This window comes from Echinops telfairi, unplaced genomic scaffold (assembly GCF_000313985.2).
Source record: "Echinops telfairi isolate 266 unplaced genomic scaffold, ASM31398v2 ScPeMD7_443;HRSCAF=831, whole genome shotgun sequence".
Lineage (NCBI taxonomy): Eukaryota > Metazoa > Chordata > Mammalia > Afrosoricida > Tenrecidae > Echinops > Echinops telfairi.
In genome coordinates, this window is record NW_022104341.1 from 59,762,103 (window position 1) to 59,781,195 (window position 19,093).

Below are 19,093 nucleotides of genomic sequence, written 5' to 3' on the forward strand. Positions count from 1 at the left end.
GGTTGCCACGAGTCAGAATCTACTTGATGGCAGTGGACTTAGCTTTGGTCACTACTAAACCATCACTGTGGCTCTCATTTGATACAGGCAGCTATTTCTGGTCCCAAGTGGCTTTGGGGTGTCTTTTCCTGCTGATGTTTAACCACTCTCTACAAGCTGAGGTCAATATCTCCTCTTCTACCATAAAATATACACTATTTAGTGATCCTCTGTAGGGCTTCTGAGGCTATAAATCTTTACAGGTACAGAAAACCCCATCTTTCTCCCAAAGAGAGGCTGAGGGGGTTAAACTGCCGACCTTACAGTTAGTAGCCTGCACTGCCACCAAAGCTCTGACTTAACAGTAGTTACTTCTTAGCAGGTACCCACGTGATCACTGGCAGTTTACATACACATGCTTTATCTCTATTTTGCAGGTGCTAAGATGCAGACTTAAGAAAATTCTAAAGGGCTCAATGGAAGGTGAATGTCTAGAAAAGAACGATGGAATATATATATACGAATATGTCAGATACAATTGATATATGGATTGTAACAAGAGTTGTAGGAGCCCCCAAGAAAATGATTATAAAAAAAAGAAAATTCTAAAACTTGCCCGATATGATAGTCCACAGAAGACAAATCAAAAACTCAAACCTGGTTCTTTTGGGGTTAAACAAGCACTCTACCGCTTTTCTCAAGCACCACAGTTTCTTTAGAACAATCAAAACCTGTTTACTTGACCTAAATTCCCTACCAGGAGTTTCCAGCAAAGAGACTGTCCATATTGCTGTGATAATTGTTTATGGAATTCAGTTTTTCCCCCTTTCATCCTGATCAGAGTGGTGTTTCAGCAGCGTTGCCATCCACCCTGGACATTCTTTTCAGATGCAGGCAGTACAGGGATGGCTCAATGCCTTGTTTTGTCCGATTTCTTCCCAGGTGAACATGTTGCTTCTGGCCTGACAGAGCACAAAGGGCTTTGTTTCTATAACAAGGGCCCCTGACCCCAGGATTCGGCCCTGTGCCTCAGCATATGGACTGCACTTTGAAAAACCCACTCAGTTTTCAGTTAGGAGGCCGGGATTTCTCCGGGACTGCTTTTTGAAAAGATAGTATTCGAGTAACCTGACTGAGAGGTGATCATATTACTAAAATGGCCAAGGTGATCATGCGTATGGGGAGGGACAAATATGGTGGTTAAAGTATCAATCAGAAATCCTCTCAGATTCCAGTTCCCCGCTAGTCTCCTGAAGAGTGAATCACATTAGAGGGCGCTTCCGCCTTCTGACCCATTTCCTACAAGTATGAAAATAACAGGTTTCTGTAAGTATTTTTGAGCCTTTTAATATACATTACAAATATTTTAGACCAGTCACATTTTATTGTGTGTAATATATTTACAAAACAAAAAATATATTACAATAAATATGAATGAAACAGTGACTCTGACCAACAACAAGCTGTGTCACAACCAGATATTTAAGGGGAATATAACAACCTGCAGGTCTGCATATGTTAAGAGGTTTGAGATAAATAGGGGTCCAGAAGTCTAATGTATCTGGAAAAGACATGTGAAGGGGAAAAATTCCCCAAATTTAAGTTAGGTAAGATTCTTTCTCATTGCTAATTACATAGCATTAATTTGATGATGTTTTAAATGTGAACTTTGATGAATTATCCAAACGTGATACAAAGCTAATATAGTTCTACCATTTCAAAGTGTACGTGACATCCACATAATATCCTTTTAATTATTGTTATATTACGGTAGTTCACGCATTATCTACAGATGTGAATGAGAAAGGAAAACAAAAAACAAAAGCAGGTCACAGCAACATGTCTCACATTCCAATTTTAAATAAGACAAGCACATACTGGATCAAACATTATATCATAATACATTAATAAATAACACCTAGTTGTTATGGTTACCTTGACCAGTTAACAGCTGTATAATTTAACATTTTTCTGCGAGTTTCACATTGTCAGTTAAAGGTAAAATAAATAGTGAACTTTTATAACCAAAAAATTTTTTTAAAGAGTTCTATATAGAACATAAATCATTTTTGACATGCTGCTTTTCTGGTATAGTTTGCCACAAAGAAATTAAAATAGAAACCAAAAATGATTGTCATTGAAAAACAACTTTTGAAAGCTTTTCACAATATTGATATAAACCTTTCAGATGAGCCTGGCATCGTTTTGCTCATTCGCTTTGCGTATGGATTCTCGGCACACTGTGTCTGGGCAACCCAAAACTGACCGGCCAGAGTCTTAAGGTACCAACTGCTTAGCAGCCCACACACTGAACTGCAATCCTGCTGCTTTGAGGTCTGGCAAGACTTCACTCTTGCTTTGCTTTCACAGATGTCCCTGTGTGAATGTTATTCCTTTGGACTGCCAACTATTTTTAAAACAATAAACCCCACCAGCTAATCCAAGTGGTCCCAATCCACCGGGTGGGGAGGGAGTGTGGCATCTGGTTCCTTTGAGTCAAATACTGACCAGACAGCTGAGTCGATCTGAAGGCCAGCCCAGCCTTCACTCAGTGGGTATTTCTCAGGTCAGGCGTTCAGGGTTGTCCTCTTGCAATCTGGGACCACAACCGCCCACAAACTGAGAGAATACTGAGCCCAGAACTCGCTATCAGGCCTGATAAACTCTGAACGGGCCAAGTGGCTTCAAAACCTTTTTCCAGCTTGCAACATTCTTGGCTAAGCAAAAGGCTTATGGGGAATTAGGAGTTCCTTTCCATTGAGGTTCAGAGTGACTGCTCTACTATGAAGACCTTTTTCTTTATTTGACCCTAGTTTCATGAAGGAAATGGAAGGCAGTGGCAGAACCGCCTGACCAGAAATAAAGATTTTGAGATGCCCAGAATCCCTGTTTTCTATAGCCAGCATTTTCCCTGGTGCACATACCTGGCAACAGCCCAAGGTCATCAATGGACTGTAGCGTAACCACTTCCCGCATTTTAGGTTCTGTTTTGTTTGTTAGTCCCCCTGACCAAAACAAGTGTACAGGTATGCTAAAGGTCATAGTAAATTCCCACGGGGATGGGGTGGGGAGGGGGAGACACAGAAAAAAACTTGCTGGTTGTGTTTCTCGAATCCAGAACGCCACTGCTCAAATTACATCTTTTTAAGGAAAGGCTAAAACCATTACTTAAAACCACCTTGTAATTCTACCCTCTTAACTGTTGCTCATGTCACCCAATGCGACGGACGCGTGCAGTGCCTTCTAGGACCCCCAGCTCCGTTCCTCCCGGGCCAGTGCTGAGTCGGCTCGCCACGGGGCAGGCTGCAACGCCGTCACTCTGCGAGGTCATCTGACTGACAAGGCCCGTCCTCTCCTCTCTGGACATTGTATGCTGGGGACTTCGAGAAACCAAGCATCCACATGCCTTATCGACGAGGAATTAACTCACGAGTTATTTAACAGTTTAGTTCTGAAAACGCATTACTGAATGTTTTTGTTTGGTTCATCTGTGAATACTCGGAACGGTGACACACACTAAGCATTATTAGTACACGTCTGCAGCCAAGATGGGAAAGCTTGTGAATTAGTACAAGGGCTTTTGGCCTTGATTTTCAAATTCAGACCATGCGTCATTTAGTTCCATGAAAATCATCTTAGCGTATTGTTCGTAGGGCTGCCCAGTAGCCTACAGAAAGAACAAAACACACGTCAGCTCCCTCCGAACGCAACAGAACTCGCGCAGGGCTCAGGGCAGATGGGTGCTATATTAAAATGCGGCCAATATACGGACTCAGAGGGACGGATTTTTTTTTTTAATGGGCCATTTCTCTCTTTCTCTTTGTGACCCTTTGTGACCCACAAACCCTCATCCTAGAAATTCACATATGGTGAAGATAATACTGTTTTATTTTTTCAGTGGTGCTATGTTGAGAAACAGAGAACACGTGGGGAGCAAAAGACGCCTCTTCAATCTCTAGAAGCCTCTACAGATAAACCAGGGTCTACGGCAGACTACTGCCCAGTGATTGTCTATATTTCCAAACTCCTACTTTCCCATCCCCAAACCAGTTAAGTTCTTTGAGACTGATAATGGGGGCAGACAATTTGTGGCCTTTTCTGGGCTCTTGTTCTTTTTCCTTATGTGATTCTTATAAAAAATAAAAAGTGTTTCTCATTCATTCAGACTAGTCACAAAAGGGAAACGATGAAAGACAAATACATCAGGTTCAAGAAGCAGGGGTTCCCATCCCAAGTGACATTTCAGTTACAGCTTAGGGCCATATAATAGCGATTGTCCCTATGGAAGCAAGGTGACTCACTTCTATTGGGAACATATCAATCATAGTTTGAATATCCATAGTTTTTCAGTTTTTGAAATATGCACAACTTATATGTGGGTACAGTTTTAGGAAAACATAAACTAGCTTGAGCAATACGGTGATTCATTTATTCCACTTTGAATATTCTGTTGATTCTCTCCAGTTTTGTCAAATATGTTCCAAGCCTCCGTATAGTCTACCCTGAGCAGAAAAGCTTCCTTCTGTCCATCTCTTAGCTTATCCTTGATGCTCTAAGAGGGCAGGGCACAATTTATATTTGTAGATCTTACAGGTGAGTCATGTCTCCCTCGTAAAGGTCCCATTTTGTAGTTTCATAATCTACGGCGTGATCTGTTTTTACCTACTTCATGAAGTATAACTGTTTGTTTAGATATCCAACTTTACCTCATGGGTTTTTAAGATACTAATTATATGACTCGATCCAACAATATACTGAAAGAGTGAGGCTTACAAAACAGTGACATGAGACAACAACACCGTTCACCAGGTCATACTCACTTTATCTGGGTGCACCACCAGAACAGCCTTCCGGTACACCTTCTTTACCTGCTCTGGAGTTACCAGGTCTGCCATGCCAACTGGCTTCCACTTGGTCTCCCCAGCCCAGAGCACGGTGTGCATTGTGGAAAGAAGGGCTCTAATATTTCTTTCTTTGCCTTCAATCCATTCTAAGATCTGTAAGTGCAAGGGGAATTAAGAAATTCAAATGCTTTTTAGTCCATAGGCTCTCCACTGGTACTCTGGAGACTTTTCCTGTTTAAAGTGCGTGGGGCTTCCAGGACTCTTTAAGCTTTTCCCTCTCTACCTCATGCCTTGCTGATCTGGTTAATCATCACCATACTTCACAAGCTTGCTCAAGGATTTCATACCCTTAGCCTTTGAGAGTTTGGATCCCTCTCCCCTACTCCCCCCAACCCCACTACCAGAGTTAATTACCCCAAACCACACCACACCTGTTTCCATCGAGCTCATTCAGACTCCTAGAGACACAGTAAGACAGAGTAGAACTGCCCCACAGGGGTTCCGGTCTGTCACCTTGAAGGAGACAGAGCCATATCCTTCTTCCCTACAATCGTGGGTAGGTTCCACTGCCAACCTGCCAGTTAGCAGTCAAGTGCTTAATCACTGTGCCACTAGTGCTCCTTCCAGAGAGAATCAATCCATCCTGAAAAAATAAAGCAGGGTACACACTCTGTGTTTTGCCCTGCTATACGCCCATACCAAGTACAGTGTCTAATGCATACACATACTCACTGAATGCTTCCTGCAATATTGAGATTCCTGGAGCGACTGGTGTCACTGTTGGCCAAGCCTTCGGCTGCTAACCACAGGTGGGTGGCTCCAGCCCACCAGCTGTTCCATGGAAGAAGGATGATGTGATCTGCTCCCTCAACGACTTACAGCTCGGAACCTCATCAACTCAATGGCCATAGGTTTTATTCTAATTTATGCATGTGACCCTGATAAATGTTTCATTTTATCGCCATAGCCTGTGTGCTTGTCTTGTCTTACCACTAGGAAGGGCTCCTTTAGGAAAGATACAATTTCTCATTTGTCCCTGTATCTCAGGAACCAAATAATATGCCCAGCACAAAATGGAGCTCAAAGTATTTGTTAAATGCATTGATGCAGTAAAGTCATTCAGAGGTCCCTAGGTTGTTTTTTTAGTATGAAATAATTGCCAGACTATTAGAATTTACCTAAGGAATCTTTAGGTAGCAAAGGTTGTAGTGAAGTTTTGGATGGGAATAGAAAGATGTTGCATGAGGCTGGTTGTGTGGGGGCAAAAGATGAGGCTGTCTGTTCCTGGAGAGATCTCCAGTCCTGGAAACCGTAGGGAGCAGGACTAGTCTGTCCCATTGGGTCACTCTGAATCTGAACCAACTCGGTGACAGTGGGCGGGTACAACTATGGACATGAAAAGCCAGTGCAAACAGAGGGCCCTCCACAGTACTCAACAGCACATCAAAGAGTCTAGACATCTGCACCAGATGCTTGAATCTGCTCAGCAACAACGGAGAACAGGAGCAGCGTGTACCTCCCTGAGTGTACGTTTCACAATGTGTACAGTCGCAGGCTGACTCGGCTTGGTTTGGGAGCTGCTTTAAAGTAGCAACGGATCCTCTGGGTGGTCCCAGAATGTGACAGTTCCAGCAGGTTCGATGTCTCAATACACAGGAGCCACCTCCCTATCTGTGAAGGGCATTCTCTCTTCACCTTCACAAACTCTTTACAAACTCACACTGTTTATCAACAGAAAGGCCCCTCTCTTTCCATCCTAACCTGTGTCTACCTGACCACCCAACGTCCTCATCTACGAACCAACAGCCACTTACGACTTATCTATGAAATCAAAAGGGTAAATTCACGTCCGGCCACCCATGAGAAACATTTCCCAACCCCTCCAAAGGAAGTATTTTCTAGGCCTCTAGAACGAAAAACCAAAGATGAGAGTAGAACTTCTCTGGGTGAAAGTGAAGAGGGCTCTGGGGAAGCCCAGCTCCATAAGGCCCTTCACCTTCCCGCCTCCACTTCCCCACGAGTCAATTCTGACCCGCAGCAACCCTGCAGATGGTAGGAGAACTGCTCCTGGGGGGTTTCTGAGGCCCTAAGTCTTTAGCTGAGCAGACCCCCACCTTTCTCCCTCAGAGGGGCTGTTGGGGATGAACTGCTAACCTTGTGGCTAACCTGATGCTGAACCCACAGTGCCACCAGGGTTCCTTTCCTCATACATGCAGATCTGTTAGTTCCAAGGTGCATCCAGGCACACTGGCCTGGCAGAAAGAATGGGCATAGACAGAGCATCCCCTTCACGACCACTTTCTCATCAGCTCTCTCTAGCCCCAGCGCCATCCGAACAGCAACATTACCCCCATCAAGGCCGTGCTCTCCCAACGATGAAACATACAACTTTCCACTAGTTCCTAAGTGTTTCCTCCCCGCCCCCACTATCATGACATGAATTCTACCTGCAAGTCTGGCTAGACCAGAGGATGTACACTGGTACAGATAGGAACTGGAAACACAGGGAATCCAGGGCGGATGATCCCTACAGGACCAGTGGTGTGAGTGGCGATACTGGGAGGGTAGAGGGAGAGTGGGTTGGAAAGAGGAAACCTATTATAAGGAACTATATGTGACCCCTCCCTGGGGGACGGACAACAGAAAAATGGTTGAAGGGAGACATTGGACAGGGCAAGATGTGACAAAATAATAATTTATAAATTATCAAGGGCTCATGAAGGAGGGGGGCGCAGGGAGGGAGGGGAAAATGAGGACCTAATGCCGGGGGCTTACGTGGAGAGGAAATGTTTTGAGAATGATGAGGACAATGAATGTACAAATGCGCTTTACACAATTGATGTATGTATGGATTGTGATAAGAGTTGTATGAGCCCCTAATAAAATGATTAAGAAAAAAAAAAAGAGTGTGCTCTCCCTTTCTAATAGTTAAACAGAGGCAACTTGTGTGACCACGCCAAGCCGTCAAATGTATTTGACGCCCATGCAGAAGGCTCTGGCTCTGCGCATGTTCACAACACGACCTTCTCAAGCAGGAGTCACACGGGATGACGCTGGGCTCACCTTTAATTTCTCGGGATCCATTTCCTTGGCCATTTCCTCCTTTCTCATCTCCGCTATTGTTCGAGGCCCCTTTTTGTCTTTGTGGGCGTTGAAGCCTTGGCCAGAGAGCAGGTCCTCAAAGTCAGCCGCTTTCTGTTTCCCATCTGCCACGAGATGTTTGAAAATCGTTACAGCCTTTCCCCCTTGAACACAATCCTGCATCATCAGAGCACTCGGGGTTTCAGGTTGCTCGCGGGCAGTCAGGCCCAGAATCCCCGCCCTCACCCTGTGCGTAAGGTCGGAGGCTTGTCATGTGGGCTTCTCAGATGAGGAAAACGAAGAATGTAGGAGACCAGTGGCCAGAACAGACTCTTAGAACTTGTCCATGGGCATGATGGAATGTAGGGCTGACTGGTTAGCCGTAGTCCAGTTCCCTTTCTGCTGTGCCACCTTTAACAGATAAGGCTATTCATGGTTTCCCCCAATCATACAACTAAGAGCCGGAGAAAGTCTTGGCTGCTGGCTGAGGAGACCAACGACTGCGTCCTTATTCTTTTCTGATCCTGACTTGTAGGAATCTACTGACTTCGCTAATAATCCTTAATAGACTTCTCTTAATTATGAGTTTTGTCTGTGAGTTCTGTGTGGCTACTGCAGTGAGTTACTGACCCTAGCACAGATGTGTGGGAGCCTCGGTGGTGTCGTGGTTACGCTTTGGACTGTGACTCACAAGGTCAACAGTTCCCCCGCTGCCCGGTGGGAGAAAGAGAGCTTTAGACTCAGTTACCGTCTCAAAAACGCATTCGAGCAGTTCTACCCGGTCCTATAAGTTGGCAGTGACTCGATGGCAGTCAGTTTGGTTGGGGGTGAGCGCTCAGCTGTCGAGCTGCGTGGAAGGAACAGTCAGTGTCAGAAGAGGTGATGGGGCGCGGGCCATGGCCAGAGGGGAGCCAGAAGAGGGCACATATGCCCAACGCTATTGCTGCTTCTCAAGAGCCCTTCCCATCTCCATGTCTCAATGTCCTCCTTTGTAGAATGAGGGTGATGTCAATAATATGACCTGCCCCACTGAGTTCTTGTGAGAATGAAAAGTTAACTTTTTAAAGTGTGTGGTACATAAAAGCAAAATAGAACTGAAGCACAGCGACCCATCTGTACCAATGCCAATCAACCAAAGCTGGAGCATGAGCTGAAATCCATTTGCCATCTCCTTACTGTACGACTTTCTGAACACACTCATACATGCACACATTAAACGTAAGTGTTACAAGACTAGGGATTTCATCCGTCTTGCTCACGGCTTTCTATAGAGAAGTGCTGTGTATATTTCTGCTGATAGAAGATACGTTTTCCACACCCACCAGAAGCATAAATGGAAAAGCAGCCACAATTCTATGGAATTGTGCAAGGAGGACCTGCTGCTAACCAAAGCACAATCATGATGTTACATGTCCCCAACAAAAGAATTCCAATCCTGTTAGCACCACGAGCAGGCAAGGATGACACCCAGGTCAAAGCCAGCAGAGTGTGATGGGTAAGAGCAAGGGTCATGAGAGGGAGCCATTATTTGGGAAGCAGGAAGTTCCTATTTAAGGTGATGGGAAATTTGGCATTGACTAGGGGTGATATTTGTACAGGAATAATGTGACAGATATTACTACATTAAACAGTTGGGAAATGTAGAATTGATAAATAGTTATATATAATTTATATTTATAAATTATTACATATATACTTATATATAAAATTTTTTGTAAAGAACGTGGTCCTTGATTTAAATTGTCTGAGTTCAAATCCCAATGTATCACTTATAAGCTTCATAAACTTAAGCAATTACCCAATTCCATAGATTCTGGATCTGCCATCTGGGGTAGTGTTGATGATTTATGAAATAATGTTTGGAAAGAGCTAAGGATAGCACTTGACACAGCAACACTCAAGCGCAGGAGCTACTGCCACAAGGAAGGGCTGAACTGCCTTTCCCGTCTTCTTCAGGGGAAAGGTTCCTCCTTCATCGCTTTCTGTTCCCTTCCTTCTGGTCAACCGAAGAGTAAAATGCACCAGGATGGCGTTGTCAACAAAGCCCAGCTTAGCCACCGCTGCTATGCCGAATGGCTTTCTTCCCATCCTTTGCCAAGAATCCCATCCAGGCATTTCCCTGGTCCTAGATGTTGGTCCAGCTTGTGCCCTGTTAACTTTGCTCTCAGAAGAGAGGAAAACTCCACTTGAGGTGTCCTGCTGGTCTTTGGAATACCGACATACCAGAGCATAAAAAGGATCAAATAACCAAGATGCACACACGCCTCTATCTTAACCTAGGATCCCAGGGCAAATCTGAAAACAGTGCTTGGAAAGTTCCTAACCTTTTTGTTCTACCCCAACTTCCACGTTTTATCCCCTCGCATTCATCAACTCTTCCATCTAGTGCCCGGCAAGGTGCTGACTGCGATGTGGTAACTGGAGCAACCCTGCCTTCAGACTGGACCCAGTGTGCACAGAAACAGTGTCGGGAGTGTGCGGATACCAAGGTTTGGCTCCAGGCATAGGAGCGGGACTGGGCATCATGTATTGTTTCTACAACTGTAAGAATGCCTCAAGAGCTACCAGAAACATTTTCTGTCACTGTCCTTAGACAGACGTAGTCGGGCAGAAGGACAACACAGATAAGGCCAGCTGTATGTCCAAGTGCCGTGCCCTCACCCTTACCCAGATTAGCAGGTCCTTTTGCACGCTCGTTCTGGACCCCGGGCATGGCTGAGAAGCTCACGTTGTAGTTGGGTCGGTTCTGAGGTGACGAGTGGGGCATGCTGGGCTGTGGCTTGGGCTGCGACTGTTGCCAGTTGTAGCCCGCACCCTGCTGCCAGCCTCCACCCATAGGCTGGGGAGATGCCTTCTGTGGTGAGCTCAGAGGCGGGAATCCTCCACCCAATCCAGTTGGTGTAGTGGGTTTGCTGGCAAAGGAAGAACTACCTATAGGAAAAACGAGAGAAAGGAGGGCAAACTAGTTGAGTGTCCGCAAACTCATATGTTCCAAGATGTTCATAATGACTTTAGTGCACTCTGGCTTGTCTGATAGAATAATTAACGTTTTAATTGTTAAACAATTTGTAGGCACATACATCACCTCATTTCATCCCACAATGCCATTCTTAGGCATCTATTAATAGATGCCACCACCACCACCCCCCCACCACACACTGTTTTTTTCAGATGAACAAACTGCAGCTCAGAAAAGGCAAGTGATCTAAAGAGCCCTTAGTGATTATGAACTGTTGTACGATCTGCAGTTCGAAACCACCAGGTACTCCTCAGAAGAAAGACGAGGCTTTCTGCTCCCATGAAGAGCTACGTCTCAGACACCCACAGGGGGCAGTTCTACCCAGGCCCATAGGGTTGCTCTCAGTCAGCAGTGACTCCAAGGCACCAAGTTTGGTTTTTAGTTTGGGGAGAGGCAAGTGGCAGAACTAAGACTTGAATCTGGGACCACTCCATCTCCAAGCCTCAGGAGCCCTCCCTGACTCTTCTCACTGTGCCTTCCCCACAACCACCTCCACCACTTCCCAGCAGGTTCTGTCTCTTCAATGGAGTCAAAACAACCAAGTGACAAGGACCAGGAATACAACAGAAAAACTTCGTGCATGGGGAGGTTATTAAAACGCCCACCAGTGTGATCAATCATTGTTTGTTATAAACATGGCTAGTGCCCAAGAGTAAGTAAAGAGGCTTTGAAATTTCACAAGTGGGCTTCAATTTCGCACACCGAGGATTTCACTGCAAGAGTGCAAACTCAGCCAATACTCTGATAACTTTGATGAAGACAAAGGATCTTATTCAAGGTTTAAAAAATACTGTTTTTGTGCCAGGGGTTCAAGTAGAATCCTGATTTCAACTTCCTAACCTTTAAGCACTCGTGGTCCACATTCTGGGTTGTGACCAAAATACCCAGAAGACCAGCCGTGGCTTGTGTTTAAAGAGGTGCAGTAAGAAGCTGAAATGGGGTGGTCTTTCATGCAATGAGTCCAAAATGACAATGATAAAAGAATTAGTGTTTCACAGCGCGTGACCCAGCTCACTGCCATGAAGTTAATTCAGCCTCACATCAACCCTATGTAGGGTTTCCAAGACTGTAACTCTATGGGTGCAGAGAGCTCCATCTTTCTTGCAAGGGGTGGCTATGGGTCTGAACTGCTGACCCTGCAGTGAAAAGTCCAAAGCTTACCCAGCAGCACTACCAAGGATCTTTAGAGTTTACAAACTGTTGTTTGTGTACATTACTGCCTTTGATCGACACAACACCCCTAGAAAGAACATGGTATTTCTGCTCTACTTTAATCATGAGGCAGTCAAGGCTACAAAGGTTTACTGACATGCTGGTGATCACAGAGCTAGCTAATGGGCCCTACCTCCAAATCCCATGCTCCTTTGCAGCACCATCCTCCATCTGCCTAATCACTGATCCTGTTCCAAATCCTTTCACAACTCTTCCTTTGACGCCTCCGGATTCTCTAGGTCCTTTTTCTTTCTGTTCTGATCCTGGGCCGCCTCTTTCTAGCCCCACTGAGAACGCTGTCTAATGGTCACTAGAGTTGATGACCCCCCAGCTTTGGTGTCTCAGCTCGAGGACTCACTCATGGGCCCAGATGATGTTCATTTGATCAGTATTTGTTGAGCACCTACTATATGCCAGCCACTGTGCTGAGCACTAGGAATACAGCTGAAAACATGCTATCGAGAATCCCTGCTGCTCTGAACCTAGGTGAAAAACGTCACTTCTCTGAGCCTCAGTCTCCTTGTTTGTGAAATAAAAAGTCACCAGTCTTTGAGAAGGATCTGGAGACCTGGTGGCCTAGTGGTTAAGTGTTGGGCTACTAGCTGCAAGGTCAGCAGTTCAAAACTCCCAGGCGCAGTGAGGAAGAGAGGCAGGGCTTTCTATCCCTGTGTCAGAAGCCCACGGGGCAGTTCTACCCTGTGCTACAGGGTCACTGTGAGCCGGAATTGACTCTGTGTCATGACTTGACTTTGGTGGTAAAGATAGCATGGCGATAGGAGAGTGCGTCACAAATTCTGAATTGAGAGGCAGTAAATATAAAATAATAATGCACGTTCACATGGTATTTGCTATGTCACAACCACTTGCCACCAGGCTGATCCTGACGCACGGGGACCCTGTGTGCATCACAGTAGAATGATGCTCCACAGTCTTCAGCGGTGCCTTTCCAGAAGTCGCTCCCCAGGACTGTCTCCCCAAGTGCATCGTGGGCTCAGAAGATAGGGCAAGGGACGCCAGGGCTTATCCTCTAAGGCCTGGTATTGTCCCCTCTCCGTCGGAAACTCAGAGCATGAAACCACTCTTCCTGTGACCCTGCGGCACCCTCCTGCCACCCACACGTCAACATACACTAAGACTGAGCGTCTTTCACACTGGACTTCCACTCTTTAGGAATGTGTCATATCGTTTCGTCCTGCCGACAAGCATTTATTATCTAAAATCTCTGTAGATGTGGAAAGTCTAAAGTACTAAACCGAAGCCCATATTCTCACATGTGTGTGAATCGACCCCTTCAGTTATAAAGCACTGCTGTGCTGTGCTGTGTCTTCTGCCTGCCAGGCTGCAGGCACACTGCTGAACAGGCCGATGCTGACCCTGCTCTGAGGGGGCTCATCCGTGGGGACTTTCTGACGTCTGCCCTTCTAGATTGTTCCGCTCATGCTAAGCAATTCTGATTGTGGGTGAAGGTAACTGAGAGAAGCACAGAGCAGTAGCCACACTTTACACTGCTATCCCTTTCCAAGCTAAGGCAGGGGTGCTCACACTTGGCTGCACACAACAATCACCTAGGGAGCTTGGAAGTCCTTGCCTAGCACAGTTTGCTCTTGGTAACCAGCTGAAGGGTTGACTGTTGGAAACCACCCAGGGTGCTGCAGAAGAAAGGCCTGGCACTCTGCTTTGGAAAAGATTACAGGGAAACGAAACAAACAAACAAAAATTCCGATGGGGCCGTTCCACCCTGTAACACGGGGTGCCGCTATGCGTGGGAATGAACTCACAGGGCACTGACACCGAGGTGACTTTGACTTGCACAGAACCAATTGGTCAGAGCAGCGCTACTGCCCTGTGAGTTTCTGACACTGTATAATGTTTACCGGAGTAGGAAGTCTCATCTTTCTATGAGCTGTGGCTGCCCGCACAGTCAGTAATCCAACACGTAGTAGCCCACTCTGCCCCAGGGCTGCATTGGAATCAACTTAGGGGAAATGGATTTTGCCTTTTTTTTTTTTTTTCAAATACCCAAGCCACATACAAGACCAATTACATACAATTATCTACAGGAGGAACTGTTGTGATGTGTCCATTAGGACTGTTGAATATGAAAATACCTTGAAGGGAAGGACACTGTCTTTTAGTCTCTTCTGAATTGCAGCTATATCATTTGGAAATTTAATTTTTACTCTCAGAGCCCTTGCCTCAGAGTCAAAATCTTCTGACTGCTCGCCCTTGTTCAGACGCCTATTCCATTGACCAGCCTCCACTACTGCCCCCTACATTACCTTTGCTGCCACTAAACTCTGTTGTCAGCTCTAGCTTTATTCAGGTTGCTAGTGCAAGGTGCCTTGGTGGTGACATGGTTACAAGTTGGCCTGCTAATTGCAGGGTCAGCAGTTCAGAACCGCCAGCCACTTACTGGGAGAAAAATAAGGCGTTCTACTCCCATAAACAATTGCAGTCATAGAAACCCAAAGGGGCAGTTCTACCCTGTCCTGTAGGGTCGCCATGAGTCAACTCAGTAGCAGTGAATTTGTTTTTTGCTTTAGCCTACACTTGATCTTAGCCAAAAGGCCGAGAAGCGACCATTGCAATCTAAAAGCAGCATTCATAAGTGGTCTGACAAATGTTGTTCCCAACCCAAAATTTGATGCCTTTTTTTTCATTTGTTTTTAAGATCGGTCCCAAGTTTCAAAGTACAGCTTAATAATACCCATTATTTGGGGTCCCAGGTAATAATTCCAATTCATTGTTATACTAAATATTTAGATTTGAAGCTCTGTAGCCACAAGTAAATGTTAAATGGATCCCAACCTGCTAAGTTTGTCCCAAGTGCCCCCAGGTCAGCAAAGGGGTCCAGAGTCTGGGGTTTATTTTGATGGGTGGGAGTGCCGTGTGAAGATCCGGTTGGGCTGGTGGCAGCAGACTTGCTTCCCATTCCAAAACCTCCTGAGAAGAAAACAAGATCACGGTGGTCATTTGATGATGAATTCTAAATTCTAAAATTCAGAATTTCAGAGCGCCTGGCCTGGACAAACCAGGTCAAGGATTAGGCATGGATTACACGTTGCTAGTCCCTGTTTCTCTGACTTGAGTGAACGAACGGTGGCTACAGCAGGGACAGGACACAGAAAGGCCCAGCTGTTTCCTGACCACACCTGTGAACTCTTCTGTCTACAGAACCTAACTTCATGCTCTCTGAGGGGCTCAGGTGGCCCGGAGTCAGAGCTGGATCCGAACTCTGGCCCTGCCACATCCTAGCAGAGTGACCTTGGGATGTTCCTTAAGGCCCCTTACCTGAGTATCAAACTTTTCTCATTAGTAAAAAAGAGGAAATACCAACAGCTTCAGAGAGCTGCTGTGAAGGTGGCATAGTGTGTGAATCTGTGTGTACGTGTGTGTTTATATGGATCTGTGTAGGTTTGTGTACATGTAGGTGGGTGTGTCCATGTTTCTGTGTGAATGTCTATGTGTTTGGATTTGTGTGTGTATATCTGTGTATGTGTATCTGTGTATGTAATTACCCCTATCTGCGTATAAGAGAACCATGACCAGGGCTTGTCAAAAAGTGGTAGAGCTGGATACACGCCTAGATCACTCTGATTCTATTATCAAGGCAGGAATTCAGCCACTTTAGGAAAGTTTCACAATGCATAATACTAGCATGTCATCAAGGGAAAAGGAGGGCCACAACACATTTTCAGGAAATAGCAACACAAATGGCAAGGGTGGGCAATAAGAGCACTGTGTACGTGCTCACAACATGCTGTGTGAAGCAATTGGTTAAATATGTAGCCCAAATCACTTGCCGATCTTTACCTGGTTTAGCATGCCAGTCCCAGCCTCCTGAAACGTCTGGCTGAATGTTCACAGCAGGTGTGCTAGAAGCTGCCCATGGGGAGAAGAAAAATCTGTGAGGACGAGAGAGCTCAGAATCCACTGTCCTGAGTGCGTGCAGGACAGTGCCGCCATCTCTACCAGGCCCGCACGACCTGCCAAGCCGTCCATTCCTCTCTCTGGAGTCTCACCGCATTTCACAGCACTTGGTGTCTTGTGCCTCCATCTGTGCTATTTGCATGTGGCTTGACCGAAACTGTATCTTTTGTTTCGGTTCCTTCTTTGGCTCACCTGTATTTTACCTCCACATCCACCACATAACAGGTGCTCAATCCACAAACCTGGAGTTGTGTTTTCATGACATTGGGAGTTCCTTAGAGACAAAAACTATCTTATTCATCTTTCCCCCCACCTCTTGCAAAATGTTCCTAGTGATTTATTTTTATTTTTATTTTAACAGTTTTATTGCGCTTCATCCACATATGATACAATTCAATGGTTCAACCATATCAAGAAGAGCTGTACAATCTTCACCACAATCCATTTTAGAGCATTTTCTTTTCCCTCATACTCCTTGGTATTCATGTAAAAGACTTTTTTTTCAGTTTAGGCAAAAATATATAAAACATTCACCAATTCAACAACTTTTACATGTATAATTCAGTGCCATTATGCTCTTCATGTTGTACAATCATGATTATTATCCCTCTCCAAACTCTTCCACCACCATGAACTCAATGCCCCCTGAGCAAAAGCTCTTCCTCCTCCTTCACCCACGATAAGCTTTCTTTTTCTAGTATTTTTCTTAATATCATATACTTCCACAGTAAAACAACTTCTTAAAAGAGTTGCACATGCACAGAGTCAGCGGGCAATAAAAAAGGGGGTCAGGAACCTTAAACTAAATTCTCTGAGCTTGATAATAATGGGCACATGACAAGTACTTCTTGCGAAGGAAAAAGGAGAGTGGGGTAAATCAATCGTTAGGGGCAAGGGCGTGAGTTCTGATTTGAAATACAGCAGTCAGAGTAGATGCCATTGAAAAGGTGGTATCTGAGTAAAGACTTAACCCGCATCTTTGCCTCCTTCCTCCCCTGGTTAACCAACATCCAAGTAGGAGACCCTTTTAAATGAACACTAAGCGTGGGTGAAGGGTGAGGATCTAAGAACCCACTTCGAAGAGTTGTAGATTAAAAACTATATGACCTCACCCATTCAGGTTTTTAATATATTGATTTCTCTTTTCTAGCCATATTATACATTGATCACTGTTATACAACTCATTTTCCCTTTGCAACTGCAAGACTCCCATGAAGTCAAGCTGATGTCTAGACTGTGTTCTGTGGGCAATCTCAGGACCACTGCAGCCACACACCCCGTCTAGGCCTAGGGTGAGCCAAGGTTGTTCCCCAGCCTTCTGTATCAGGAATGAGCTGTGTACAATTTTCCAGTTCCCCAGCTTTAATCAGTATTACATACATAAAACACTTCTGCACTTCCTTATAGATGAGACTACTATTCTTTCCACAAACTTAATAGAGAAATGGAATGTTGGCGACACAAATTACTCTAGATTGTCTAGCAGCTACGTGAGGAGTCCTGGTGGTGCCATGGTTAAGCACTGGACTTCTGATCACAAGGTCAGCACCTCAAACCCGCCAGCCACTCCTTAGTAGAAAGATGTGTCTCTCTGCGTCCCTGAAGATGGACATCCTGTAGAGGGGTACTATGAAGCAAAGTCAACTTGGTAGCAATGAGTGTGTTGTTTGTTTTGTTAGTAGCTACATTAAAGAATGCAAAAGAAACAAGTGAAATTAATTTTAATTACATTTAACCCAATATATTTGAAATATTATTTTAAGATGTGGTAAATAGATTATGTTCTTTTTGTACTGCATTTTCAAATCTAGTGCATATTTTATATTTAGATTATATCTCAAATCAAACAGCTGCATTTCAAGTACTTTACAGCCTCATGAGGATCGTGGATAATGGCTGGACAGAACAGCTGTAAAACATAAGGCTGATAGATTCAAGTGTGTTCTGTGAATTTACTAGTTTTGTGGAATGCTAGTCTTGTGCCTGATTAATTTTAAGACACATAGTTTTTCCACATTTCAAAGACTTCTACAATTAGAGGCATTTTCCAGCCAATTAAAAGTCGCAGTGTTAAAAAAATCAATAAATAAAAGCGGCAGTGTTTTCATATGGTATATAGAATAATAATCTCATTGCCATCAAGTCGATTCCAACCCCTAGTGGCCCTCAGGTACAGGGTAGGGTTAGAAGACTGTCTCTCTTTATGGGAGTAGACAGCCTCATCTCCTGTGGTGTGGTCTGTGGTTTCAAACTGCTGACCTTGAGGCTAGCAGCCTGACTCATACCCCACCCCACTACCAGGGCTCCTAAAGTAATTACAGAATAAATGCGATGTCATGATGCGGAGTATGTAACTCTCAGTCAAACAAATAAAAGAAATACCCATTATCAAAAAATGTTAAGACAGCCAAGGGAAACAAAATTATGCAGGTTTCTGTCCTGCAAGGCATCCCAGAGATTTTATGTTTAATGCTTTAACAGAGTATTTTATTGTGTTTGCAGTGGAGGTTTACACACATGCATCAATTTCCACACAAGTTGTCCAGTGACACTGGTCACATTCCTCACATGTGTGAACATTCTCATCCTATCCGGTCTGGGGTGTTCTCTTTCCATCCATCTGACATTCTCGTCTCTGCTTTCAGTCACAAGCGCTGCTCATTTGTTTTTGCTGTTGAGTAGGCTACAACCTCTGCTGACTTTAAGCGTCACAATGAAACGCTGTGCAGCCCCACACCCTTCTGTCAGTCTGTCATACTGTGGTGGCATGTGTTTCAATGACGTTGGAAGCTGTGCCGCTGGCATTTCAAATACCAGCAAGGCCAACACTGGTGCCAGGTTTCAGCAGAGCTTCCAGACTCAGACAAACTGAGAAGAAATGTCTGGAGATCTACTTCTGAAAACAAGCCAATAAAAATCCCATGGACAAAACAGCCTTTAACAGGAACTGTCAATCTCAGAAGAGAGAGGCAGTATGCAACTTTCTCCTCCAAAAGCACTCATGGGATATTTTTTTATCCTACTGATA

At 44.8% G+C, this 19,093-nt stretch overlaps 1 protein-coding gene across 5 annotated transcripts in view; it reads right to left on the reverse strand.

The window, feature by feature from the left end:
• Positions 1–1,310: 1,310 nt before the first annotated feature.
• The window catches only part of DNAJC6 (DnaJ heat shock protein family (Hsp40) member C6), a 188,463-nt gene continuing 170,680 nt past the window's right edge, over positions 1,311–19,093 (reverse strand). For all 5 annotated transcript variants that reach the window (XM_045291831.1, XM_045291834.1, XM_045291830.1 and 2 more), the window contains 6 exons: positions 15,949–16,017; positions 14,944–15,078; positions 10,572–10,835; positions 7,887–8,029; positions 4,800–4,976; positions 1,311–3,646 (listed from right to left, as the gene is read on the reverse strand). In XM_045291831.1, coding sequence (XP_045147766.1) covers positions 3,545–3,646; positions 4,800–4,976; positions 7,887–8,029; positions 10,572–10,835; positions 14,944–15,078; positions 15,949–16,017 — 890 coding nt within the window. In that variant the 3' untranslated portion in view covers positions 1,311–3,544. The remainder of the gene's footprint in view (positions 3,647–4,799; positions 4,977–7,886; positions 8,030–10,571; positions 10,836–14,943; positions 15,079–15,948; positions 16,018–19,093) is intronic.